General features: G+C 48.8%; 7 protein-coding genes across 7 annotated transcripts; all 7 read right to left on the bottom strand.

Moving 5' to 3' along the window:
- Positions 1 to 84: 84 nt before the first annotated feature.
- Positions 85 to 2205, bottom strand: PtA15_5A682 (uncharacterized protein; the record flags this gene model as incomplete). The annotated part of the gene is made up of 4 exons (XM_053169469.1): positions 85 to 1500; positions 1598 to 1675; positions 1784 to 2131; positions 2197 to 2205. The coding sequence occupies 4 exons, from the start codon at positions 2203 to 2205 to the stop codon at positions 85 to 87; spliced, it is 1851 nt and encodes a 616-aa protein (XP_053020663.1).
- Positions 2206 to 3039: 834 nt separating this feature from the next.
- PtA15_5A681 (uncharacterized protein) lies at positions 3040 to 3526 on the bottom strand (the record flags this gene model as incomplete). The annotated part of the gene is made up of 2 exons (XM_053169468.1): positions 3040 to 3255; positions 3341 to 3526. The coding sequence occupies 2 exons, from the start codon at positions 3524 to 3526 to the stop codon at positions 3040 to 3042; spliced, it is 402 nt and encodes a 133-aa protein (XP_053020662.1).
- A 772-nt stretch (positions 3527 to 4298) lies between these two features.
- On the bottom strand, positions 4299 to 6465 carry PtA15_5A680 (uncharacterized protein; the record flags this gene model as incomplete). Its single annotated transcript, XM_053169467.1, has 2 exons — positions 4299 to 5960; positions 6070 to 6465. 2 exons carry the CDS (start codon positions 6463 to 6465, stop codon positions 4299 to 4301), a joined length of 2058 nt encoding a protein of 685 aa, XP_053020661.1.
- Positions 6466 to 7936: 1471 nt separating this feature from the next.
- Positions 7937 to 8917, bottom strand: PtA15_5A679 (uncharacterized protein; the record flags this gene model as incomplete). The annotated part of the gene is made up of 5 exons (XM_053169465.1): positions 7937 to 8014; positions 8092 to 8155; positions 8229 to 8272; positions 8376 to 8433; positions 8508 to 8917. 5 exons carry the CDS (start codon positions 8915 to 8917, stop codon positions 7937 to 7939), a joined length of 654 nt encoding a protein of 217 aa, XP_053020660.1.
- Positions 8918 to 10504: 1587 nt separating this feature from the next.
- Positions 10505 to 12086, bottom strand: PtA15_5A678 (uncharacterized protein; the record flags this gene model as incomplete). Its single annotated transcript, XM_053169464.1, has 5 exons — positions 10505 to 10921; positions 11023 to 11124; positions 11195 to 11698; positions 11775 to 11933; positions 12000 to 12086. 5 exons carry the CDS (start codon positions 12084 to 12086, stop codon positions 10505 to 10507), a joined length of 1269 nt encoding a protein of 422 aa, XP_053020659.1.
- A 381-nt stretch (positions 12087 to 12467) lies between these two features.
- PtA15_5A677 (uncharacterized protein) lies at positions 12468 to 14228 on the bottom strand (the record flags this gene model as incomplete). Its single annotated transcript, XM_053169463.1, has 1 exon — positions 12468 to 14228. One exon carries the CDS (start codon positions 14226 to 14228, stop codon positions 12468 to 12470), a length of 1761 nt encoding a protein of 586 aa, XP_053020658.1.
- A 9837-nt stretch (positions 14229 to 24065) lies between these two features.
- PtA15_5A676 (uncharacterized protein) lies at positions 24066 to 25213 on the bottom strand (the record flags this gene model as incomplete). The annotated part of the gene is made up of 3 exons (XM_053169462.1): positions 24066 to 24403; positions 24467 to 25099; positions 25159 to 25213. The coding sequence occupies 3 exons, from the start codon at positions 25211 to 25213 to the stop codon at positions 24066 to 24068; spliced, it is 1026 nt and encodes a 341-aa protein (XP_053020657.1).
- Between the last annotated feature and the right edge of the window lie 1280 nt (positions 25214 to 26493).

Genomic DNA, 26493 nt, shown 5'->3' with positions numbered 1-26493 from the left:
TACAATGTCTCGCTTTTTTTTGTTTTTTTGAAAGGAGGGGACAGATGAGAATAGTAAAACCACGAGAGAGGCGAAAAGTGAGTGTTATAAGTTGCGCAACTTTTGCTGCAGCCAGGTTCGACAAGTGATAGGATCAGTAGTAGATGCGAGAGCCAGAAAGATTTCGGCGTTTGTGTGATTTTCGACGACCTGGACGAATTGGACGTATTCCAGAGGGCTGACTCGGTTGAAAAACATCGGTGCCATGACGGCGATAGCTCGAATTGTTGGATTCGATGATCTCCGATGGTCTTCTTCCTGGCGCACTGTCTCTCTCCCTGGCGCGTTGTTGGTAACTGGTCTCTGAGCCCTCTCTCCGCGTCTAGAACTTTCAGCTGGTGGATGCTGTGCTGTAGCAGTTGAAGAGGAGGGCAACATGCCGGCTTCTTTGTCAACGCGGTTTGATGAAGTCGGCTTGCTCTTTCGTTCGGTCACACCAGGCTTCGTCGACTCCTCAGCTTTTAGCGGAGAATCGGGTTCATTATTTACCAATGGGGGCCGGTGGAACGTCTGCTTGGAGGTGTTTGCCGGCAAATTTGATGAAGGCGGCTCGCTCTTTCGTTCGGTCACAGAGGGCTTCCCAGAGTCCTCAGCTTTCATTGGAGGATCGCGTCGGATGTCGTCACTTTTTGTTATTGGGGTCGGCTGTATAATCTTTTTGGGGGCTTTTGCCGGGGTAGTTAGCGAAGTACTATCATCGTTCTTCTTGAAAAGATCGTGATTGGACAGTCGGGGTTGCTTTTTGGCCTCAGAGCCGGAGGGTAAGGAAGCCATGTGGGGAAAATTGCCACGGTCAGTCGACTGAATCCTTTTGTTATTTTTCTGGGCCCCAAAGAGCGTCGTGAAGCTTTCTGAGCCGCTAGTGAATGGCGCTTTCTCCTCAGCGCATCCAGAACTTGCAACTGGATTGTGCTCGGCTCTAGAGCTTGAAGAGGTTAAAGCCATGCGAACGACATTGGCGACACGATTGAATAAAGTCGGTTCGTTCTTCGTCGAATCCTCAGCGTTCATCGGAGGATCGGGTCGGCTGTCTTCAGTTTTTATTACTGGGCTCAGCTGTAACCTCTTCTCGAAGGCGTTTGCCGGGACAGTTTGCGAAGCACTATACCAGTCCTTCTTGACCGTGCGATTGTGATCAGATAAGCGTCGATGTTTTACGGCCCGAGAGGTTGAGGCACATGTAGGATCCGCATGGGCGAGAGCTTCATGATCATACGACGGGATCGTTCCATTTTTCCTCTTGCTTGTAACGGGCCTTGTTGGGTTTGCGGAACTACTAGCAATTGGTGAGTGGGCCAGATTGTTGGGCATGTTCTCCATCTTGACCTTGTCGTCATCGAAAAACACATTCTGTCTTCGGTCGCTTTGAGGTCCTGCGCTGAAGAGACGTTGAGCATGAGGGTACCACCATATCGGACCTGGTCGGTTCTGGAGCTCGGAATACTGCCTTGTTGGATTTTCCTAGATCAGGGAAATAATTAGTTGAATAGTACAACGTTAAGATTCGCATCCATAACGCTCATGAGCAGATATCCGTTGATCCATAAGAAAATCCTACCATAATGAGTTGATACCAGGCACTAGGTGCACCGTGAATTATACATTTCTTCTCATCCCATGCGAATTCGAATCGATTCTGTAAAAACTTGATGTTGAGATAGGTTTCACGGATCTATTCAAGTTCCTGCTTCAGGCTCCCGAGCTGAAAATCGCAGCCGAATTCCTCCCTCATTCGATCGGCTACGTTAGTCCAGCCTTGGCTGGAAATGTTCCCGTTGAGCCGCGACTCGGAAAGCTGCTGTTGCAGAACGGCTTCCAGTAATGCATTCTGCTGTTCATCGGTCCAGATAAAAGTTGGCGCCCATGAGGATAAGGAATCCTCGGGGGCATTATCGGAGATTTCGTCCATATCGTCTGGAATTTCGTCAAATTCCGTTTTGCAGGATTCTTGCGTGCCTGGCGAGTTTAGATGGTCTATATATGGCTTTTCCTCTGGGGTAGCTGGTCTGGCTGGCTGATCAAAGTCGAGCGAGTTATCATTGGAGTCCATGCTACGCATGTCCCAGTCACTGTTACGTCCGTCAAGGATATCCTGAGATTGGAGCAAACTGTTCAATAAATCTTCTTTCAGACGCCCACTGTGCAAGGGCAACTAACCTGGATCATGGATCGAGTGGGGGAGGACTCAAGTGGACTTTGAGACATATTTGTCAAAAGTTAAGATCTTTTGTGAAAGTCTACGCCTTGGTTGATAGTGTAGTCTACCTCAGTCTACCTCAGTTGATCATACCTAAAACAACTGAAGATAGACTATCTATGGATGCCATCTGGCGCGTCATGCTGGCGTAGAGCTTGTCCGACATCCGGACCCGGCGAATCCAGTCCCGAAACCGGGTATCCGCAGGATTCTGGGTTTTCAGCTTGCACTTGTATTACTTCTGAATGCAAGAATTGAATCTTCAACCTGTTGAATTTTTTACTCGGAATCCTTACATCCATAGCAATCATGGTCAGAACAAGGATACCACCCGGCGCATGGGCCTCGGGCAGAGCTTGTCCAACATCCAAAATCAGCAAAGCCAGTCCAGAAACCAATGAAAGATTGGGATCCAATAAAGGTCCAATAGCGCAGGCACCAGTTGGATCTCATCCATCCCCGGCCGGATGTACACCGAGCCCTGCCGACACTGGACCCGACCCGATATCCGACTGGTTAGAGCCTGTTTTGCCGGGCCTAGGTCTTCAGAAGAATTCTTGGATTTCGGCAATATCATGCCATAAATATGTAATCGATGGTAAAGTGAATACGGTGATAGGGTGTGCAGTTAATTCTACAATAAAACGGATAAGGCCAAGAAATTCACGTATCATCAGCGGAGCAAACTATGAATTCTTGGATTTCGGTCATGCAATAAAAACTCGATGGTAAAGTGAATCTGGTGATAGGGTGTGCAGATAATTCTACAATAGGACGGATAAGGCCAAGAAATTCATGTATCCTCAGCGCAGCGTGATAGTCAGCTGATAGTTCTCCGTCTCTTCTGTTGGGTACGGCCTTCTTGGTGGCACCCGTTGCGGGAGACGAGTGATGGGCCTACCATTCGAATCGCTGATGCCATGTACGGATAATGCCGTAAAAAATCTTTTGGCGGTTTTACCGCCTATCGTATTATTTGAGACTTTAAGCGACAAATTCTGGCATAGCTTGGCACACATCTGCGCCCAAGGTAGTAGTTGATCGTAAGAGATCATCAGTTACCACGTGGATTACATCATCGTTTGATTTCTCCGGCGAGTCAACCTGGCCACGAAATATCCACAGATTGAATCGAAGTTCGAGTATGTCCATTTGTTCAGCAGCACCTGAAGTTCCCGCTTGAGCAAATTGACAGGGGCCTCTTGCGATCGCGTCAAGTTTCCAGCTATTGGCTGAGTGTTCGGAGGGCCAAAGTCGAACCGGAACGGCCTGCTGAGAGGTCAGAGGCATTCGGACGGAGGGATTTGACCCAAGCCGATAGGTGCAGATTAGATGAAGGTCAGTACAAGTTGGGAATCATGATGAAGCTTTGGGCACAGGATAAAAATAAGTGACATCTCAGGTTCCCCGAGGTTCACTTGGTACATATCCCCCTACGTATATATCCCTTGCAGGAGTTCATTCACAGGCTGCTTCATCCCTGCCAACTTTCATTTAAATCATGTCCCAGTCATTGCAGGTCATTGCTGACCGTCTTGATCTTGTTAGATCATGGCTGTTGCCCAGTGTTGAACAACACCATGGATTGTTAGCTGAGTTTTTGATTGACTCTTGAGCTTGAAGAAGTCTATGTACTGCCCATAACCTCCGAAAAAGCAGTCGCCAAAATTGAACTTAAATGGCCTCTAATCATGTCTAGATCGACTGATCAAACACTTGGTCTTTCTCCCTGCTACTGCTGTCGCAAAAACTGGACTAAACTAGTACGAGGCTGATTAATTTTTGTAGAAATGCTGTCATGCTCATGTGAGAACAAAAAGGGAGTAAGCGAAAAACAAATCTTGGAGCAATACGTGCATGGATAACCTGGAAGACAAACAGCTAGACACGGAGCCGGGCGGAATCACGATTTTGGTAAGGAATAAGTTACTGTACTTTGAGGTATAATTTACTGTAATTGAGGCTAAAGATAAAGTTTCATACAATGTGTTACACTTCAAATTCGGAAAGACGAATGACAGATCAGAAAAATAAAGGTAATAAGGGAGAAGAAAAGTGAGTGTTATAAAGTGCGCGACTTTTGTTGCAGCCAAGTCTTACAAATGATAGGATTAGTGGTAGATACGAGGGACAAGAAGATTTCGGCGTTGGTGCGATTTTCGACGACCTGAACGAACTGGACGTATTCTAGAGGGCTGACTTGGTTGACAAACATCGGGGCCATCGTAGTTATAGCACGAATGGTTGGATTCGGGGATCTCGGATTGTCTTCTTCCTGGCGCGGTATTTCTCTCTCTGGCGCGTTGTTGATAGCTGGTCTCTCCTCCCTCTCTGCGTGTCCAGGACTTCCAGCTGGTTGGTGCGGCGGTCCCGCAGTTGAAGAGGAGGGAACCTTGCCGGCGTCATTGGCAACACGATTCGATGCAGGCGGTTCGCTCTGTCGTTCAGCCACACAGGGCTTCGTGGACGTCTTATCTTTCACCGGGGGATCGGGTTGGTCGTCTTCATTTTTGATTACTGGGGCCGGCTGAACAGTCTTCTTGGGGGCGTCTGCCGGGACAGTTTGCGAAGCGCCATGACCGTTGTTCTTGTCAAGACCGTGATTAGCCAGTCGGGGTTGCTTGCTTGCCTCACAGGCCAAGGCTAGGGGAGCCTTGGAGGCAGGTTTGCCACGATCAGCAGTCGGAATCTTTTCGTCTTTTTTGTGACTGGCAAGGGGCTTCATGAGGTTTTCAGAACCACTGCTTTCCTTCTTAGCGCATCTAGAACTTCCATCTGGTTTGTGCTGTGCTCTAGAGGCTGAGAAGGAGAGAACCATGTCGGCGTCTTTATCATCAGGATTCGATGAAGGCGATTCGCTCTTTCGTTCGGTCACACAGGGCTTCGTCGAAGTCTCATCTTTTATCGGAGGATCGGGTCGGCTGCTTTCACTTTTGATCGCTGGGGGCGGCTGTACAGTCTCCTTGGGGGCGTTTCCCTGCACAGTTTGCGAAGTCATGTCACCGTTAGATAGTCGGGGTTGCTTTTTGACCTCAGAGGCCGAGAATAAGGTAGCCTTGTAGGCGAGATTGCTATGATCAGCCGACGGAATTGTTTTGTTGTTTTGCTGGCTGGGCAGCGACTTCGTGAAGTTGTCAGAGCCACTAGTGAGGGGCGCTTCCTTCCGAGCGAATCCAAATCTTTCAAGTGGTTTTTGATCTTTTCTAGAGGTCGGAGAGTTCGGGGCCGCGCGAAAGTCTTTGTCAATAAGATTGGATGGACTCGGTTCGTTCTTCACACAGGCGGCTTGGCTGTTTTCACCCTTTATTATTGGGGTTGGCTGTATAATCTTCTCGGAGGCGTTTGCCGGGACAGTTTGGAAAGTACTGGCACCTTTCTCCTTGGTCGTAGGTTTCTGATCAGACAGTCGTGGCTGTTTTACGGCCCGAGAGGCTGATGAAAATATGGGATCCACGTGGGTGCGAGCGTTGCGATCATCCGACGAATTTGTTTCATTTTTTCTCTTGCTGACGAGAGGCATAGGGGGGTTTGCAAAACCACTATGAATCGCCGAGTGGGCAGGATTGTTCGGAATGTCCTCCCTCTTGTTCTCATTGAAAGGCAAATAAGGAAAAGGGTTTCTGTTGCTTAGAGATCCTGCGCCGAATAGCCGTTGAGTAAGAGGGTACCACCCGATCGGACCTGGTCGGTTGCGGAGCTCAGAATAACTCTTGAATGGATTTTCCTGGATCGCAATCAGAAGGTAAATGATTGAATTGAAGGACGAAAATAAGATTTACATCGATACCGCTGATAAGCAGACATTAGTTGATCCAAAAGAAAATAATATGTACCTTCATGAGTTGGAGCCAGGTAGTAGGGGCAGCGTTAATCATACAGCTTTTCTCGTCCCATCTAAATCCGAATCGATGCTGTAAAAACTTGATGTCGAGATAGGTCTCACGCAGGTGATGGAGTTGATTTCTCAAACCCCCGGGGTGAAAGTCGCGGCCAAATTTATTCTTCATTCGCTCGGTTACGTGGGTCCAACCTTGGCTGGAAATGTTCCCGTAGACCTGTGATTCGAACAGCTGCTCTTGCAGAACGGCTTGTAGTAGTTCTCTCTGCTCTGCATCGGTCCAGATATGGGTTGACATCCCCGCGAGAGGGAAGTTCGGGACGGCATTTTGGGGGGCCTTCTTCTTGTTGTTTGGGCTTGAATCGTCTTCTGTTTTGCAGGAATTTTTCATGCTTGGCGAGTTTAGATAGGTATATTGATGAGTGGTTTGGTCTTGCGGGCTGATGAACGCCGAACAAGGCGGCGAGTCTGAGATGTGTTTCTTGATATGTATTCAAAGAGTAGTCTACGAATAGTTGACCATTCCCGGTGCCCGGGGGGCGCGAGCACCCGCTCCCGCGAACCCCTGCAGAGGCTTCGCGCCAGCCTCAAGCCCTCATCTCACCATGAATACGCAGCAAACTCTTTTCTCAATTGCATCAGAAGCACTACGAAGTCACAAGTTACACCACGGGTGCAGTTGGACGGCGGGCGGACGTCCGGCCCGACGTTGGCCACCCCCTCTCCGCCCCTGTAGTAAAACTTTGCACAGCAGACGTTGGGAGGAGTGTATGTCGGGAAGGTCGGGCTGCCTCTGACGGCGGCTAGGCCACAAATCCTACCCGGACGTTGGGCTTCGAGCTGGGATTACCCAGACGTCGGCCGCGGGGCCTAGGGTCATGATGAGTCCCAAGCAGCAAAAACTACCCACTTGGAGGGTATATCCGGCGACCACAACACATATCCTGGAATTTCTCGCTCATCAGTGCGATCCCTTACGGCCGCTACGGTATCAGCAATCTTAATATCAATGCTCACCTTAGTTAAAATAATATACCGCCCTTTTTACTTATCATGACGAGCAAACATTGCGAAGTCCAACATTTTTTTTTCTTTATTTATTTTTTCTCTTCTATGTACGATCCGCGAGCACGTTCGGCAGATCGTACTGGTGGTCTCAGGAAACTCACTTTTTCAAGTGAGTTTCTGACCTTGGGCCGACGGACAGGTCGACTAGTCCGGTGACTCGTCGGGAAGGTCGGCTCATTTCCGGGGGCAGCCGACCTGCTGACAACCTCAAGGGCCGGCCGACCATGCTGACCCGCCGGGCAGATGGGTTGGCCGGACCTATCAGACAAGCCGACCATGCTGCCTCGCGGGTCGGCACGGTCGGACAAGGTCGGCCTGCCCTCCCTGTCGGGAGGAACAGCCGACGGGTGGTCGGGCAGGGTCGGGCCGACCCGAAGGGCTGCTCGACGTCCTGCCAGGACGGCCCGACCCAAATCTGACGGGAGGGTCCGCCCGCCGCGCAACTCACTTTACAAGTGGAGCCGTGGTGTAAGTTCGGCAACGGTGACCCGGAAAAAGTTTTCGGGCCGGGGAGCAAAAGTTATTTTTTTTGGGAGGGAGGGGAGGGGGTAGCTTGTGTGTGGCGCGTATGAAGGGGGGCTTGACGTCAAGCGACGTCGAGTCAACGGAACTTTCTGTGCGCAACACGTTTTCCTCCGTGGGCAAAGGAAACCATAAAAGGAGCATAAATTTTAATAGATAGGATGATTCGGTGACTATAGCTACACATTGCGATACAAACAGCCCTGGCGAAGAGGAAGAGACCAAAATTGAGTGAAGGAGCACTGCTTGAGATTCCCTGTATCAAGGGGAGCTCATTGCGGGCTAGAGAGGAGCATAACGGCTAGCTTGTCGTCGAGTTTGGCGGTAGCCTTGGCGGGAGCTTCATTTTCCTGATAGACACGAATTTAAGGGAATCAATCAAATGTTTGGGATGAAATGTCGAAGCAGACTGAATTTTCAGGCTTACATTGGTTGATTTGCTGCAGGCCTTTAACATATTCTGGACACCAGCTTCGAGGTCCTTGACCGTGCTACGGAAAGAGATCGGGGTAAGGCCGAGTTCATCATCTATTTTAGATAGCTGGCCTTAATAAGATGGCTTACATGGAGCCTGGGGCGACTTTCTCAGTGCCGTGAACGAGGGATAACTGGACAAACGACAACAGTTAGCATCCGTCGGGAGTACCGGATAAATGAGAAAGGAAAAAGAAACGGAAAAGGAAAAGGAAACCAAAAAGAAACGGGGCATACCTGACAGTTGCCGGAAGTGGCAGTCGAAACCTTCTTCTCAACCAATTGATGGGCAGCACTAAATGTCAAAAGCAAGATGATGTTCAGAGCTGAGGGTTGATCAAAAGCCAAATTGTAAAAACTTTAACATACGCCAAACAGTGCTTGACAGAGAAAACTTGGGGAGCTTTGCCGTGGGTAGCACAAGCTACGGACTCGGTGTCAGATCGGCGGCTGAGCTGTTCGGCATCGTCCAGAGCGATGGCACGTCGGCTAACGCTTTGAGCCCCCTCGGTCGCCTTGACAAATAAGAGTGGGGAGTAGGCGAAACCTTGGTAGCCGTATAAGTAGTTGAGGTTGAATAACCCGGCCCAGCTGCGGTACAATGGGCTATAGCCGCCCCAGAGGCCAAATCCGGTGCCGTAGCAGGACGAGAGTCCGTATCTATTTCCGAAGTACCATTTCTCCTCTACCCCCTCCGACTTGGGGGTGGCTGCATCGTCTGCACGAGACACAGCGACGAGGACGCACAGCAGGGTGAACAGGTGGCTGAATGAGACCATTGTGTGGTTCGTTTGAGTCGAAAGTTCTGGGGAGAGCTATAGATACTACTGTTTTGAGGGGGATGTGGAAAGTGAGTCGGTGAATCTGTTGAGGTGGGATGAGTGGAGCTGATGGGCCAAAAATGGGCACGAAGAAGGGCCCTTTTATCTTACGGCCATCCCGTCTCGGCGTTCCTCGAGTGCTCTGTGACTTCCTTCAGCTGGTCGCGTCCATCTGCAGAACGGAGGATGGGTGCTTGCTTGAAGTGCACGTAACTAATACAACGATGAGGTTATCTACATGCAGATCAACAATTGAATGGATTTGGGTCCGATCCGACGATCAGATGTTTCGATTCCCTGGCGTGCTTTGCCAACCTTTCCCAACATCCACAAGAATCTTTCTCACCCGGGTGGAATTTGGTGACCGTGAGACTGAGAGTGAGACCGGGTGCGGATGCAGAAAATTACGCATCCTTACGCATCGCTTCCGGGTCTCGCTGAATCCCTCCTAGTCCTGCCGGCGAGAAAAGATTGTTGTTGATGGTGCAGACGATGGACAAAGAATGCATTGCCAAAGGCAGGCTCAGAAACCCTGCGAAAAATTGTCAAGACAAAAAACAATAGCAGTGCCGTTGGCCGACGGATGTCTGGATGTAAGCAAGGCTGAAACGCTGCGCTGCGCTACAAAAAAGCGGTCTTTTAGCGCAGCGCAGCGGGGAGCCGCTGCGCGGTCAGCCCCAAAAGCGGTAGCGCAGCGCCAGTCCCGCTGCGCTACCGCTGAAAATAGCGGGGTCCCGCTTTTTTCCCAACCCAAAAAGTGGTAGCGCAGCGGGCGGGGCCACTCCTTTCAGCGCCGCGCAGCGGCCACCAAAACAGCTGCGCTGCACTTTTTTGGCTGGCAGCGGGGGAGCGCTACGCGGCCAGCTCAAAAAGCGGTAGCGCAGCGATGGTTCCGCTGCGCTACCGCTGAAAGTAGCGGGTCCCTGCTTCTTGCCAGACCCAAAAAGCGGTAGCGCAGCGGGCGGGGCCGCTACTTTCAGCGCAGCGCAGCGGCCACCCAAACCGCTGCGCTTCACGCTGCGCTGCGCTTTTTGAAGCGCAGCGCTTTCACCCTTGATGTAAGGCTGTAAGCACACCAAATGAAGCCTCAAATAGGAGAATTGACTTGCAAGGGCAAAAATCTTTATGTTATCAGCTGGACCAAACCGGGCCTGGCGAGTGAAAAACAGAATCACAACTTTCTTCAGCCCATGTCTAGAGATGATGTCTGTTTTCTTCCTCACTTCAACTTTCCAACTACGTATACATACATGTCAACATAGCTACAAAGGAACAGCCGAATCTCCTGGATTGGCATTGATGCAGCAACTAATGTCCGCGGACAAGTCGCAATCAGCCCTCTGTTCTGCCTGTATATTCATTTCAACCAGCAAGCCACAGCACCATTGTTAGCCCATCCTTTCTGCACACAGCTCAAGACCAACTGAGCCACAAGCAGAGCTCGTTCAATTTATTTGTGGGAGAGAAAATCATTGAGAGGACAATCAAACATCCATCTCCATCTATGTGCATTGCGGGTAGAACAGAAACGAAATCTCAAGTAGGCTATAGCTTGGAGGACTTGCGGATCAGCCAGGCCTTGCAAGTGTCGGAATTAGTGGTCGAGAGAAGACATAAAAAGACCTTGGCATTGTTCTCAGTCTCTACGACTTCGACGAACTTGGCGTATTCCACGGTGCTCACTTGATGCAGAAACATCGGAGCCATCAGGGTGATTGCTCGAAGGGTCGGATTGGATGCTTCCTCTGCTGCGTGAAGAAATGGTGGTTGGGTTTGGATCCTGGCACGCTCTGGTTCCGCACCAGCAAGTGCTCCAACATCCGCATTATCATTCCTGGGACTGTATTCGGGTTGTTCCAGTTCATTCTCCACTCGTGTGCCTTCAGATGAGGGAGTAATTCGCATGCTATTGTTGCCTTCATCTGGCAAAACCGCTTGATGACTCGATTCACCAACACAAAGCTTATCGAGGTTTTAGAAAGACAATACATTTGTGAGCCAATATTGCCCTACTCCATGTTCTCCCATTCATCCGTGTCGTTCCTGGAAAAAGAAGTACATACAGGTTTTGTGGCTTCATATTCTTCCCAGAAGACCTGCTCAGCGAGGGTGTACCATTCAAACGGTGTTTGCCGGAGTTGCGAATACTTCTTCTTGGATCTTGTCTAGAACCCAGCCTCAAATAGTAAATCTGGGTTAGTATGTTGAGTCCCCGATGATCCAACAAAAACATACCTTCAAAAGCTTCTCCCACGAGGTATCATTTGCAATAATCATATACTTTTGTTCATCCCATTGAAATCCGGATTGTTTGCGCAAAAAGTTGAGATCAACGTATGTTTTACGAATTTTATTAAGTTGGTCTTTCAAAGAATTCAGGCGGAAGTTGGTACCAAAGTGCTTCTTCATCTGGTCGGCTACGTTAGTCCAGCCCTCAATTGGAAGGTTCTCACTGGTCTTCTTGGTCGGGAATCCGTAGGTTTGCTCTTTAAGGATGAGCACCAGCAACTTCATCTTCTTATTCTCGGTCCAAGTATCTTGGGCGGATTCCTGAACTTCTTCTTTGGCTAATTTTTCTTTTTTGGGTGGCCTTGGATCATCCGAGGGAGCTCTGGCCGTTGTAGATGTCCCGATATCTCTTGGTGGAGATGCTTCTGGTGTGGTACTGATTTGATGTTTTGCTACGTTGCCAGAAACAGCTCTCTGCGATCGACATGTGTCACCGGGGGCGATGGTATCCTAAGACAGGGAAGACGATCTGTGAGATTTCCTAAACATATGTATTTAAAATGACATGAGGTGGCCGCTTACATACTTGGACAATGAATCCAGCTGATCCACTCGTGGCAGTAACTGATGACTTCGCGAGATCCCTGGGTGGAGTTCCTTCTGGGGTCGTGCTGGGTTGAACTCTGGTTATGTTGCCCATGGCACCTCCGTGCCATCCACGTTTGTCGCCAGCGATAAAGCTTTCCTAAACCAAACAAGACAGTCAGTAAGATCTCTTGACCATCCTTACAATGGCAGGTTACATACTTACTTGCATCATGATTCGAGGATGCCAGGGGAAGCTTTCGTTATAATCAGAAGAAGGGTGCCAAGTAAGAGGTTTGAAGGCCCCATCCATCGGTGAAAAGCCACAACCATGTAGCCCCCCCGACCTCCCCCCGATCGCAATTTAACTTTATCCTGACCGCCCCAGCCTGACCGGTCTGCCACAGCCTTCACCAGCGGCCAGCCCCAGCCCAGCGGCAGCAGGCCATCGCCAAGCTTTCATCAAATAACGCAATTTGTGTACAAGCCTCTGCTCTGTTATTGTGCAAACATAACCGGCTGAGGTGCCTAAGACTTCTCCGATTCGGGTTTCTTAATCCTGATTGGCCAGAGATGAGTGTAAAATGTACACAATCAAGTTACTCATATGTTGCGCTTGATGGATTAACGAGACTCGTATAAATCACATGAATGCATATACATAGGAAAAACAGGCTTGATAGAGGGGATGATGTTACCATTTAAGTTGGCGGAATTTGGCCAAAAGCCAAGTCTGACAAACATCAGGATTCGTAGTAGAAGCTAGAGACAAGAAGACCTTGGCGTTTGGCTCAATTTCGACGACCTGGATATATTTTACATACTCAGTTGCGTTGACTTGTGTGAGAAACATGTGCGCCATCAAGGTGATGGCTTCGGTGATGGGATTTGGCGGTACTGCTTGACTTTGCGAAACAGGTTGACTTGGGACCGGTTGAATTTGCGCAACCGGTGTTCGAGGGTTGGTTTCTTCGCGGGCGGTTTGAGGATCAAGAAGCATGTGAGCCATCAAGGTGATGGCTTCGGTGGTGGGATTTGGTGGTACTGCTTGACTTTGTGGAACAGGTTGACTTTGCGAAGCCGGGTGACTCTGCGAAACCGGTTGACTCTGCGAAACCGGTTGACTCTGCGAAACCGGCTGACTCTGCGAAACCGGTTGACTTTGCGGACCAGGTTGACCTTGCGGATCCGGTGTTGGAGTGAGGTTTTCTTCGTGGGCGGTTTGGGGAAGACTGTCCGCAATATTGTTGACTTTCCTCTTGGTGCGTTTGGGTTTGTGACTTGGTGGAACCGGTTGACTTTGCGGAACCAGTGCTGCAGTGAGGTTTTCTTCGCGGGTGGCTTGAGAAGGACTCTCCGAAACATTGTTTACTTTCCTCTTGACGCGCTTGGGCTTCGGCTGGCAATGCGAAAGTTGACAGGCTGGTAGGTCGACCTTCACCCGTGGGACCCACTTGTTGTTGCGCGTGTCGATGACGTCCTGAAGTAAGAATGAATCAATCAGCTGGTCTTCTTCGGTACTGTGGCTGTGTATGCGTACCATGATCATGAACCGAGCTCGTGAGCTCAACTGTGGATTTCTAGACATTTTTGTCATGTGATTAAAGTAAATATTCATCTCGCGGGTACCTTTTTTGTGATCGAGTAATCCCCCGGCGGTCATCATCAAGCAGCAAAGTATTTCGATATCTTTCTCTTCAGGTGTATCAATGTTGGTGAGGAGGTTTTTAATATTTTCATGCATGGTTCTCTGGGTCAAGAAATCGAACTTGAACAGTTCTCCGATGAACTGAACAAAAGCGAGACGCCGTCGTTTAGCCTTTTGGATGGCATAAAACCGGTCCGAGAGAATCGCCGCTTCTCCCGTAGAGGATTTCCGACTCTTTATTTTGATTTCAGCATGCGATTTCTCGTTGGCGGTTGGGCCTCCGGTCAAATGAGCAAAATTTTGAGCAATTGCAATTGCATCTGCGAGCTCGTCGTCTGATTTATTGCGCACTTGTGCGTAGATATTCTCGCATCGATTGAGGAGATATTTCCTAAACAAATGAAAGCCGTATGGATGAGGGCCTTTGCCGCCAAAAAAGCTTTCGTCTTTGATATTAGGAGATATTTTTTCGCGGAATCTCTGGCAAAGCCTCGCGTAGAGCTCAGGCCAATGGCCCCGATCGGTGAGTTGCTCGAGGATCAGTGCAATGATCGCGTACACGCGGTTTCCGTTGCCTTCATTCTCGGATTTGTTGACCAAGTCGATAACTTGATCGGATATCGAATCGAAGTGTTGATAGGTCAACTTGTTCAGAAGCGCCCTCATTTTCCCAATGATAAACATGGGTGAGCTCTCATCCAATGGCACCGATCTTCTCGTCTTCCAACTTTTGACAGATCGTTTCAGGGCCTGGGGCGCGTCGAGCGGGAAGACCTCCTGAATTTTCTCAACCCACAAGATCAGCATTGAATTCAAGAAGGGGCAGAGCAATCCTTCTACAAGTAAATATAGAATATGAGAGATCCCCAGGCTCACCATTTGAAGTATCCGAATGAGCGCACCGTGAACCTTGAGCTTCGTACCCGAGCTAGGATTCGAAACCGCTTTTAGCCTTCAACAGCGAATTCGCAGTCGGAGTGCCCCTTAGCTTAACAAGTTGAAAACGGAGGTCTGGGGGACCCCGCCCGGAGGGCTCTCCGTACCCCCGGGGAGTACTTCCACGTCACTTGTAATCCACGGGGATTCCAAGGCTCCGAGGCAGGCTGCAGGCGGGCCGGGCTCGGGCCAAATGTCACTTCCCGGACCCGGCCCACATGGAAAGGCGGGCTGGGCCGGGTCGCGTCAAAATGAGCCAAAGCTCTGCCCAGCCCACCACCCAGAAAGCAGTATTCGGGCTGGGCTCGGGTCGGCACACGGGCTCTGGATAAAGTAGCCGGGTCAGCCCATGGGTGTTTAGTCTTTACTCCGAGGAGGTCGCGTGAACCACCTAAACCTTGAGGCTTGGAGGGACTTGGATCTCCTAATGATGACCGCTCGGCGACGAACTTTTACTTAGCTAATGTTGGTTTTCGCCTTCTGGCGCGGAACCTCTTAAGGAAATACCCAGGTGAGTTGTACGATGTGTACACACTCACAAGGTTAGAAAGAACTGAAATGGTTCTTTCACAATAGGTTCGGCAGGTTCTGATGTAGAACAGCCGGGAGCCAAGCGATTTGCTTGTGTGCCAAAGAGTAACATGATGATCAATGTTATCTCGGATGAGAAAGACTGTAGATCTTTGAACTCGAGGTGAGTCAATGATTCTACATGGTCAGGAGTGATCATAACTGATCATCTTCATCTTCTCGTTGAATCAAGAACAGCTTGTCATCATCACTCAATGCATCATTCAATTGTAAACTCATTGATCATATTACTTCACCAAAGATTGTGAGTAATACAAGAATGTTTTATTGTTCTTTCAAAAAGAAAGAAAACAATACTAATGATCAATTAAGTTAACTGTTGTTCAGGCGCAGCAAGAACAACAATAAATCACTAGACAAGTGATCTTAAGGTTTTCTAAAAATCAGTTAAGTAAAAAGCCTTTACTTTGAATTGATCAATGAGTTTATCGGATGATAAAATAAGACTAATCAATATTTATTCTTTTCTTATTTTTCATCAAGTTAGAATAAATCATCAATCATCTCTTGGCCTAAATACTTATGGTATTCAAAATTGCATAAGATTTTTTTACATAAAATTGTAAACTGCAATTTTGGCTGGGAGATGTCACTTAAAGTTTTATGCATGCTGACATCTCCCAGCCAAAATTGGCTTTATGATTTTATGTAAATAGTGGCATATGCAATTTTGAATACCATAACTATATACTATTATTTGTTATCTTTAAATCTCTAAGCAGAACACATCTGCCTTTAAGGTATAACATCTCTTTCTTTTATTATCAACAAAAATTGTATTTAGCATCTATAACTTATGAGTAATCTACATTTAAGTTATCCAAATTCTTACAGCTAAGTCCCTTGATCGGAGGCGCGCGAGCGCTGTTGCAAAGCAACCCTCCAAAGGAAGGACTTACACCCTACCTTGCAAAACAGTAGGCAGCAGAAATCCCATTTGGCTGGGGAAAACTTTCAAAAACTTCAACCCTTTATATCTTGACTCAGGTAAAAGCAATTGAAAATCTGAGTAGACAGAGTTGTCTGCCTGCATCTGCCCTTCCACCATGCGTGTTATTATCAAGAAGTTGGAGTTCAGCAGTCAGGTTTCAGAAAAACATGCACTAAAACATCTGCTAGCACTTGCAATAAGGCATTCAAATGTCTTGTGTTGTATAATTATTTAAAAATCAGGTTTAGGTGTTAAAAATATATAAAAAAAAGAAGTGGTCAGAGAGCCATGCTTCTTGCGCATCTTTTGGGGTAGCTCACTTGGCCTCAAGTACGTTTGTGTAGCTGCTACAGAACAAAACATAACAAAAGGTCAAAAACACACTTCTGCTGCCACTGTTTTGTGAGGTTGGGTGTCAGTCCCCCCTTTGGAGGATTGCTTTGCAACAGCACTTGTACACCTCTGATTGAGGGACTTAGCTAAGTTTGGATTGCCAACTTCCCAGAATGACGTTCCAAGGGACCAATCCTGCACTCCAGCACTGTTTGGCCAACAAGCCTAGCCGCATGATCATTGGCCCCTTGTGCAACCTCTTTGTCAACCATCAGGAGCTTGACAAGCAGCTCCAGGACAAAAAGCATTGAAACACTGCTGGAAGATGATGAGATTCCAAACAAGCTACTCAAAACACTTGTCCCTAACCACCCACCAACCCCACAGCTCCAACTCTGTCAGGGCGCGTCTCTAAAGTGGTGAAGCCCTGAATAGAAAAGAACAAGTGGTGAGTTCCTAAAGATGAAAGCATGGTCAACTCAACCGCAGTGTGGGAGGAGAAAGCTGCGCCTCCGGTGGAGGGGCTGGTAGATCTGAGTCGTACCTGAACCTGAGAAGGTTCATATAAAGGAACTCTAGCTTACCGGGTACGGTAGCGAGTAGAAATAAGCAGAAAGAAGGGAGAGCTGGTAATGGTGGTAGCGGAAGTGACGGCAGAGGCAGAGGCAAGGAGGGAAAAAGAAGAAAGGTCTTGAAGGTATAAGAGGAAGTGAGATGTAGCTAGATAAAAGCCCCGGTTGTTTTTATCAAACAAGGATGACGGGCGTAGTAATCTAAAATATAATCTAGTGTACCTTTTGTGGGGCGGAGGCCCCAGGTCTTTATAGCCAAATATGAAGGCCGTACTTAGTTGTTGTGTCTTCACGACGTTCTTGTTTGAACTAAATCCACGCGTGGAACATTCGCGTGGATTGTACTCACTCAAGCTTGACAAACTAAATCCACGCGTGGAACATTTGCGTGGATTGTGCTCACTCAAGCTCGACAACCCGTGAGTGTTACCCAGACAGGTATGACACCCAATGGCAATCTACTCAGTTGCGCTTACGCGCGCACTTGTTTTCTTTGGCGCATGCTGTGCTTGGAGCGGCACTATGCGTGCACAGTTCTTCTGCGGCGCGTGCAGTTTCAGCCTTGGCACTGTCTGGACTAGCCAAGGGCTGACAAACTCCCACTATCCTTGGATCTGCCAGTCAACAGTCACCAGCATGATCTTGTCCACAAGAAACCCCGGATCCTGCATGTCTTTTTTCATGAACATGCCACCCAGGCCGCCTTCCCTGCCCGGCAATCCCTCCCCCCACCAGATAGTGGCCTCCCATTGACCCCGACGCACTCAAACTACCCGCCTTCTGTTGAGGGGAACTTGGGTGACATGAAGACTAAGTGAGAGATGACAAGATGTCAAGGACATAGTCCAGGAGCATTGAGTCAATGTATAATAATCATTCAGTGAAGTGAAAGAGAAAACAACTGAGACAGGGACTGGACTACATAAGATGGTACATGATATGGGCCAGCTTGTGGGTTTATGGAGTAGAAGCATACAACTCTATAAGAATATGATACACTATCTTAACACCTTCTTTCCTGCTATTGCCCGTGGATGGCCTTTCCTTGTCCCCCACTCTCAAAGAACAAGCACCAAAATACTGCCCTATATCAATCGGAGAACTCACAGGAATCATAATCTCCTTTTATTTCTCTCAGAATCCACGGGAAGGAGAATATGTGGATGAGTAGCATCCAGCGCTGCCATCTCCAGCCGTACATTGGCATCCTTGTCACCAAGGCCAACCTTGGCCACGCATGCTCAAGCACTAATAACCCAAAGGATTTACTCAACTTACCTTGCCAACTTATCAAGTAATCTGACAAGGAGATTTACCCCTAAAGCTACTGGGACTCCAAAGCCCACGCAGGCTTCTTCTCAAGAATAATGCTGCCAACCACTTTGAAATTATTATTGTTCCCATTCTTGATGAGAAAGAGCACTGATTACAGCAAAAGTAGCACAAGCATCTCCGGGAGCAAATCATGGGCTTACTTGCTCACCACTTATTGCCAAAGATGTCCAATGGGGCCCATCCAGCGTTGATCTACACCTACCACTGCTCGAAAATGCTTCTGCACACCTTGTTGGTGGTAGCCTTGGTCAACACCTCCCCCTTTGGCCCCCACATTGCAACCAGATCTTACAGGCTGATCTTGAGATGCAGCACCAATAGCCCTGGAGATTATGATTTACTTGCTATCAAATTTGATCATCATCACTGCTTCAGACTTCCTTCCTACAGAACTCATGATCAGCAGCTTGTCTATTTTTGATGAAAAAAAGAAAAAAGGATGGTTTTGTTGGCATTCTTTCATTTCTTGTGGTTTTTACACTTGTGATCTCTTGGTATCTTTCACACCCACCCCCAATCCAAGGCCCTGTTTGCTAGTGGCATAAATGAGCATTATAAAAACACCAAAAAGCTCCCAAGGCTCCCAAAACCCCAAATAGCACCCGTGTGGCAATGTATTTTTATTTTATTTTGGGAGGCCCATGGATACAAATGTCAGATAGCTCTGTGGTGGAGTTTTTCTTAAGCAAAGGTGAAGGGATTTCAAGTGAAGACCATTGCACAAATAAAGCACTGAGATGAGCCTTTAGGCCCGAGAAGGGACAGTGAGGGGATAAGAGCTCACCGGATCGGCTCGGATTGGAGGCACGGATAATGAAGAAGAAGAACCAATGAAGTTGATGGCGCTGAACTAGGCTATGGCAGATATAGGCTAAGTACACAGGGCAGACTTGTGGTTTGGAACACAATGAATATGCAAAGAAAAATAATGTAAGGTGATGGAAGGTGATGGAACTTGGGACAATGAAACAGGTGACATTCATACTATCACAAACCAAGCACGCGCGCACATAACGGACACAGTAGATCATGAAAGCTAAGCACAACATCAGGTCAGGGATCGAGGTCACAAGCTAAGAAGATAGAATAACATGACATGAGCTAAAAGGAGAGCATGTGGTCAACAAACAGGGAGGATGCAGAGTGACACTGGGATCAGTAGGCAGAAGGAAGTGATGAAAGTCCAACAAAAGGTTTAAGGCTTTTATTTTAAACCTTGGTTTGAAGGGTTCAACAAAGCTGTAAGACCTTTAAACCTTGGTTTAAAGGGCTTCAACTTGGTTTAAAGGTCTTACAACTTTGTTGAAGCCCTTTAAACGGACCTGCACAAGGATTCACAAACCTGCATTGCTTGTAGATCCTGCGGATCCATCAATTTGCAGGCTTTCCAGGTTGTAGATCTTTGATATTTAGTATCCTGAGATCACCTTGCTACGCTCTGGCCAGCTCTGGCCAGACATCTTTGAAGCACCAGTTTTAATTGTTTCTGAGGTCCAAAAGCTTCTGGTTAGTCAGGGAAAGAAGCATTCCATCAACCCCTCTCTTGTCACGACTCCGTATTAATTTGTGTACACCTTGTGGGTGGAACAAACAAAGTTGGCAATCACCAGAAAGTCCGTGTCAGCAAATGCGCATCCACAGATGGATCTTCAGAACCCAATACATGGTTTTGAATTTTTTTTTGCTACCTCAAACTAGAGTCCAGGATACTTTTGCCACTAGGGATTGGGGTTTTTTGTTTGAGAGGTTGGCATAGATGCCAAAATGTGCACAAACAGAAAGGCTAAAAGACTGTCTATCTATTACACTTGATAGGATTGTTTTTATTTTTTTGCACTAAATATCAATTCTGCTCCCGCCAAAATTGAGGGGATAGCCAGTAAGCCTCTCCTACGGAGAGCCCTCCAGGCGGGGTCCCCTGGACCCTCCGTTCGAGAGGCTTGGTTAAGCTAGGGGTTGCATACAGCAATGTGATCAGAAGAAAAAGACTATGTGAATACATACATACTCCTTTGATTTACCTTCAGCAGGTCCGTCAGTGCGAACTTAACCCAAGTCCCTTGCTGCTGCGGGCGTCTGGTCTTGCAAAGCAAGCCTCCGATAGCCCTCGGCAGGAGGGAGTTGCGCGCTATCGCCCCTTTTTGGCGTGCCAAGATTCTGAGTTTGGCTGGGTGGTTTCTCCAAAGCATCACAGTTTCTTGCCCTCAAAACTTAAAAGCCTAAAAATTTGCTTGGCACAAAGCCTTGCATCTTGTGTGTCATCCCACACAATCTGAGTTGTGTTACATCACCTCTTCAAGGTTAAATAAATTATCAAAGTAAATAGAATCTTGGAGCTTACTGAAGCCAAGTAACAGAAGGGATCCGTGCTGATCTGTGCTCAATGACTTAATACATACATATTTTTTTTGACTTACAGTCAACGTACAACACCCTGGATGACCGGTATAGACCGTTCATTGAAGGGATGTGTACAACCTCTTGATGACCGGTCTGTGCTGGTCATTGAGGGGACTCAACAATCTTGGTGGCCGGGATCAACCGGTCATCAAGGGGATACAGCCCTCTCAATGACCAGCACAGACCGGTCATTGAGGAGACTCAATACTCTCAATGGCCAGTACAGACCGGCCATCAGGGGGACTCAACACTCTTGATGACCGGGATCAACCGGGCATTGAGGGGACTTGACACTCCCAATGACCGGTATGTACCGGTCATTGAGAGAGAGGACTAAACTCTCTCAATGACCGGTACTGTACCGTTCATCAAGAGGGTTTTATCCTCTCGATGACCGGCACATACGGTCATTGAGAGTGTTGAGTCCTCTCAATAACCGGCACATACCGGACTAGCAAGCACAGTCCTCAAGCTAGCTGCGTGTCAAACACGCTATGTATTAATCAGAGATTCTGTGCTCTCATTTTGTGATTGATTTCTGCAAGTCTGGGTCATAGACTTGGTAACAGTCTTAAAGTTTATTTGTCTTGTTTAATTTTTCAAGACTTACTTCTATCAGTACATAAAGAAAAAAAATACAAGGCTCAGCACTTGTATGTTGAGCTGATCTGTAGCAAAAAAAAAAGCTTATGGAATCAGGGAGGTACAAGGGGAAAGTAAAGGTATAACCCGGGGTTTGGGATGGGGGGTCACTCCCATCCCAAGGCCCGTATCCGAGTTCACCCGGGTGTAGACCAAACCACCCGGGTGCTTAAGCTTTTTTTTCAAGTTCTGCAAAGAAACCCACCCAACCACACACACACATACCATGCAAAAAGAAAAATAAACGGAAACAGCAGGATACAAGCAGACAAAGAAAAAGAATGAACGGGGTGGGCGCTGGTACACATTACGACTGCAGGATGGAGCGGGGCAGATGGTGGAGAGAGATGGATAGAGAGACTCAAGGAAGAGAAAGAAAACCAAAGAATTAAGAAACAAGCCCCAGTAAGGCAAAAGAGAAAGAGACAGGGGGGAAACACCAAGCATGGCGCACAGGCAGGCCAACCATGGTAGAGAGGGTATGACATGGCATGCCAACGGGGGCCCTTTTGAGGAGGAGAGAGAAGCTGAACCTGGATGCAATGGCTGAGGAGGATGTTTTTGAGACGGGAGATTTTGGAGGACAGGGTGGAGTTACCGTTGGCCATCCAGACGACAAACTCGGCTGCCTGTTTGAGGATTACGGACTTATTGGCGCCGGTCTTGATCTCGCCTCTTCTTCCGCGGCCGCCGGTCTTAGGCTTCTTGGTGTTGTTCTACCCGGAAATTGGTGTGGCTGAGGAGGCAGGCAGAGGCGGGTTGGGCGTGGCAATGGAGATGCCCGACTGGGATTCCCCCGCTCAAAGGATCTCCACTAGGCTTCCGAAGCCGCCTTGGATTGCGTTTTGGCGCTGTTTTTTGGACACAATGCAGGTTGCTTTGACCGGCTTGGCGGCCTTCTTTGCTGGCCGACACATCGGGTCCTTCTCTCCCAAAGGAGGAGGATCATGGGGCCGGTAGCGTCGGATGGGAAGACGGGTGAAGGGTGCTGCTCCGGTGGTGGCGGGGGGCGGGATGCGGGTAGGGCTGCTGGATGGGATACTGGCCGGCCCGCTGGGCCACTCGCCAACAGCTGGCTCAGGATTGATGCAATGTAGGTCCAGGAATGAATCTCAACATCCGGCTTGGCCTCTAGGTGAGGAAAATGTGCTTGTTCCTAATTGCTCTTGACCCTCCAATATGTGCTGCACAACCACCCAGGTGTTTGGGTGGTCTCAGAGATTCAACCCGTGGACCAACACCCGGGGTGCGGGATTCGGGTTACAGCTTTAGGGGAAAGGTGAAAAGAGGGGTGAAAAACCCATTCTCCGTGCGCCAGAATGGGGAGGTACGGTGCAAGTCCCTCCTGCCAAGGGCTATTGGAGGCTTGCTTTGCAAGACCAGACGCCCGCAGCAGCGAGGGACTTGGGTTAAGTTCGCTGTCAGTGGGCAAGCTTAACTAAGCCTCTCCGAGGAGGCGCAAAGCGTCTCCGAAGGAGAGGCTTAGGACTAATGTCCCAATCTTCGCCTGAGGCTGAGAGATATTTACATGGAAAATCATGATTTCTGTGTTTACATCTCTTTTACTCATTTCTATCAGCACAAAATTCAAAGCCTCCTATACCATGTTGTAGCCCTGCTTCTCAGCTTTTTTGTACATATTTTTTCAATTAAATTTGTCCCAAACTCGCCGCTCAGTGGCCATTCCTGTGAGGGGTTGTCTTGAGCTATGCAATGAAGCCATCGGATCATCCAAAGGTCAAGGTTGGACACACTCTCACGGGTTTTTTCAGTATTGACTTAAGAATGACAGGTCTCTCATCAATACAGAATTTAGGTGGCTTGCGGCAGTGATACACATAAAAGGGTATTGACATCTGATGTCTAACCTTATCTTCATGTGTTTAGGCCGGATGGGTGATCCGGTCTACATCAGGCCGGATAGGCTCTCAGGTGGAATTTTTACATTAATCTTTTTATTAGGGGAAGGCGGTAGGTGTTGTTTTGGACCGCTGAGATTATGTAGAAATGAAAGAGGATTCTAATTATACCGGAGGCTGTGAATAAATCAGGGGGGTATACGGTGATATTTGGGTTAGAAGGCATTTTTCAACATTTGGCTGGGCAGCCTCAAGCCAAATGTTTGACATTAGGCACAAGTCCCTCCCGCAAGCGGGAGGGTGCTCGCGCCCCGCAAGCACAGGGAGGGACTTGTGTTAAGTTCGGTCAGTGGGACTGTCCCTCTCTCCCAGAAGACCAAAAAGTGCAATCCTGAGCTCAAGCTGTCACCGACAATTGCATCCGAAAAAAGATGGTCAATATGGGGATCGAACCCATGACCTTGGCATCTCACATGGCGAACACGACTGCTGCTGATGTATTAGTACCACGCTCTACCGACTAAGCTAATCGACCTTCTGGATGATAGGGCAGGCGCTGCCACCAACTTTATTCCGCCGGGCTCCGGACTCAACAGCATCAGGGCGGGCCCTCATGGCATTGCGGGCACCAGACAAACCGGTTCAGACCAGGACACACGTTATACATAGACTGTTCAGACACAATACCAGAAAAACAAAGTTGTATGAAATAGATAACGGGAGTGGGGATTTCGCAGCGGAGGAGGAGGGGTAGATGGGCGGAAGCAGGTGATGGAAAAGTGAAGAAACGTGTCCAAGGATCCTCTTGGTCATCAGGACACGATGAGACGGTGGTCGCATGCAAGCGGTTTTGGGAGAAGTGTTTGCAGTGAGTTTGATTGTTGCCTTCGCGATCAGGAACCGACGCTGATGTCAATGAGAAGTGCGGAAGAGTGCGGGGAGGAAAGAAGGGCGAGAGAGAATAAGGGGGCGAGAAGCAGGTACGAATGGATGCAAAAAACCAAGCTCGGGAATGGTCGAGCCAAGGAAAGAGAAGCGGGGGTTTTCAGGGTTCGTATCCAGGGGGGGCGTCGCTTGGAGGAGGAGGGACGACGGGGAGGTCAGGGGGGGCAAGATCGGTGATCTCAGGATTGGGCGGGAGATGCGTGATGGGCATCTGTTCGTGGTGTTCCTGGTGAGAGGCGATGGAGGCGGCGAGCATGAGGTCGGCCTCCGGGAGCGTGTCTCTCCTCGCCCCCGGCCCAAAGTCGTCGATCGGCGGCGGCAGCGCATCGGCTGCTTCTGTCCCCGTCATCGCCGAACTGTCCCCCGGCTGAAGACTGCTGCTCGGCCCGCCTTCGCCGGCTAATGGGACGGAGAGACTCATCGGGGGCGAATATGTGGCTGTGTAGATATCATCTCAGCTTCCTTCTCTCTCTCTGGTGAGGGGGAGTGGTGAGGACGTACGCAGTTCTTCGAGTTCGGCGGGCCGTTGGCTGTCGCTCTGGAACATGATCCTTTTGACCTCTTCCAAGGCCTCAGTGAACTCGAATCCGTGGCCCTCGTTGAAGATGATTTTGAGGGTGAAGGAGTCGAGCGCGGCGTGAGGGGCGGTGGCGGTTGAGGGGGGAGGGGGGAGGTTGCCGTTGGGGACGGGGACGAAGGTGGAGAGATGGTAGTTGGCGGAGAGCCATGGCTGGACGAAGCGGCCGTCGAAGGAGTTCCTGAGCGGGACGGTGAGCGTGTTGATCTTGGGCAGAAGACGCGAGGGATGCTGGTGGTCTGGCTGGTTTGGGTGAGCGGGAGGCGGAGAAGGATGAGGAGGGGGATCGGGCTGGCTGGCGGCGTCGTCGGCTATGAACAGGATGCGCTGGTTGGTCACGTAGACCGTGCCGTGTGCCGAGCCGTCATCGGGCGGGCTGAGGGCGATCGCAGACAGGATCCCGCTCAGCGACAGCTTCCCCTTCTGTTTCGGGTCCTCCGCTGATACCGGGATGGCTGAGGTGGGCGAGAGGGGTGTTTCGCTGGTCGTGCCTGCGCCGGGCGTCGTGGGATTGAGATGGATGGTGACCGCCTTGACGCTGATGAAGATCTTTTCCCCTGGTTTTGTTGGAGAAGTCAGTGGTGTTTCCCTGGTGTATGAGGATGGAGATAAGTACCTGGTAGTCGTACTGGCTCGTTCGTCGGCGTGATCATCGAGCAGTTGAGCGCCATCGTGTCCTGTGGAGGTGCACTCCCTCCTGCCGGGTCCTGCCTGGTTATGTAGTAGAATGCCCGATGACCCCCGGGGGAGCAACGCAGCTGAGTCGGGGATCTCATCTTCCTGTTTCCATATTTCTGTCATTTTGAATCAAATTTGATCTATCTGTTCGTATGCTCATCTTGGTTCTCTCTCTGTGTGGTCTGAACTGTGTTCAAAAAGCTATCCAGCAAACCCTCTGTGTCCTTGTTCCTAAAGAACCTGAGATTGATTGCTTAAGAAAATAAGACCAGAACTGAAAAACAAATCCAAGTTTATTACAACCACAGTTTCACAGAAACTGACTTCATGGTTTCATGCTGCATTTCATTGAAACTGCAGGCAGAAGAAATTAAAATTTTGAAGTTTGTGTTCTTGAAGTTTGAAAAGAAGTTTTTTTTTTTCAGTGCAGAGTTTATGGTTTGTTTGAGTTTGAATAGGACCCCAGAGAGCCCCTACCAAGCCGCCTCATGCAGCATGTATCCGGGGGACATTTTTTTTGCAAAATGCACCTGATGTAAATCACAGGATATGTATCCAACTTGATTGTTCCTAATGTATTTGGTATCTTTTGGGGTTTGCCTGAAAAAAAAAAACAAATAGTTAGGTCTTGGGTTCAATTCCCAACCAAAGAAGGCTTTTTTTGTCCATTTTTGCCCTGGTGGGCCTTTCTCCCATAAACTCCTCCTCATGTACTACGTATCTAACCCGGGTCCAATTGGGAAAACCCCAATTTCCCCACGTATCCAAAACCCAGAATTAGCAAATTTTACATGAGGCAGCTTGGTCGGGGCTTTCCGGGGTCCTGTATAAATTATTGTTTTTGTGTGATTTTTTTTTGTGTGTTTTGATTGCGTTCAAATGTTTTTGTGTTGTGTGAGTTCAATGTTGAAGTTTTTTTGTTTTGTGTGAGTTTAAAGTTTTGTTTGGGCTTGGATTTTTTGTTTTTTGAAATCAAGATGAAGGGGCCTACTCAAATGAAATAGGGGGCCTTCAGGGAGAGAGGGGGTGGAAAAAACTGGATCCCCTGGGGCAACAAACAGCTTCCCACCCAGCCCTTTAAGTATCCAACCAAGATCACACACCCTGGACCAAGGCATTGGCATGGTCAGACTGACCCCCCCCCCCTCCCCCCCTGTCCGGAAAGGTGCTTTGGCATCAATTTAACCTGGTCGGAAAGGTCAGGCTGAACCTTTGGCATGTACGACATTGCGTTCGGTTGGCCTGACCATAACCCAACACCGGGGCAAAAACA

Source organism: Puccinia triticina, chromosome 5A (genome assembly GCF_026914185.1).
Source record: "Puccinia triticina chromosome 5A, complete sequence".
Classification (NCBI taxonomy): Eukaryota; Fungi; Basidiomycota; class Pucciniomycetes; order Pucciniales; family Pucciniaceae; genus Puccinia; species Puccinia triticina.
Note: the sequence above shows the minus strand (reverse complement) of the source record. Positions and strands in the feature narration are given on the sequence as shown.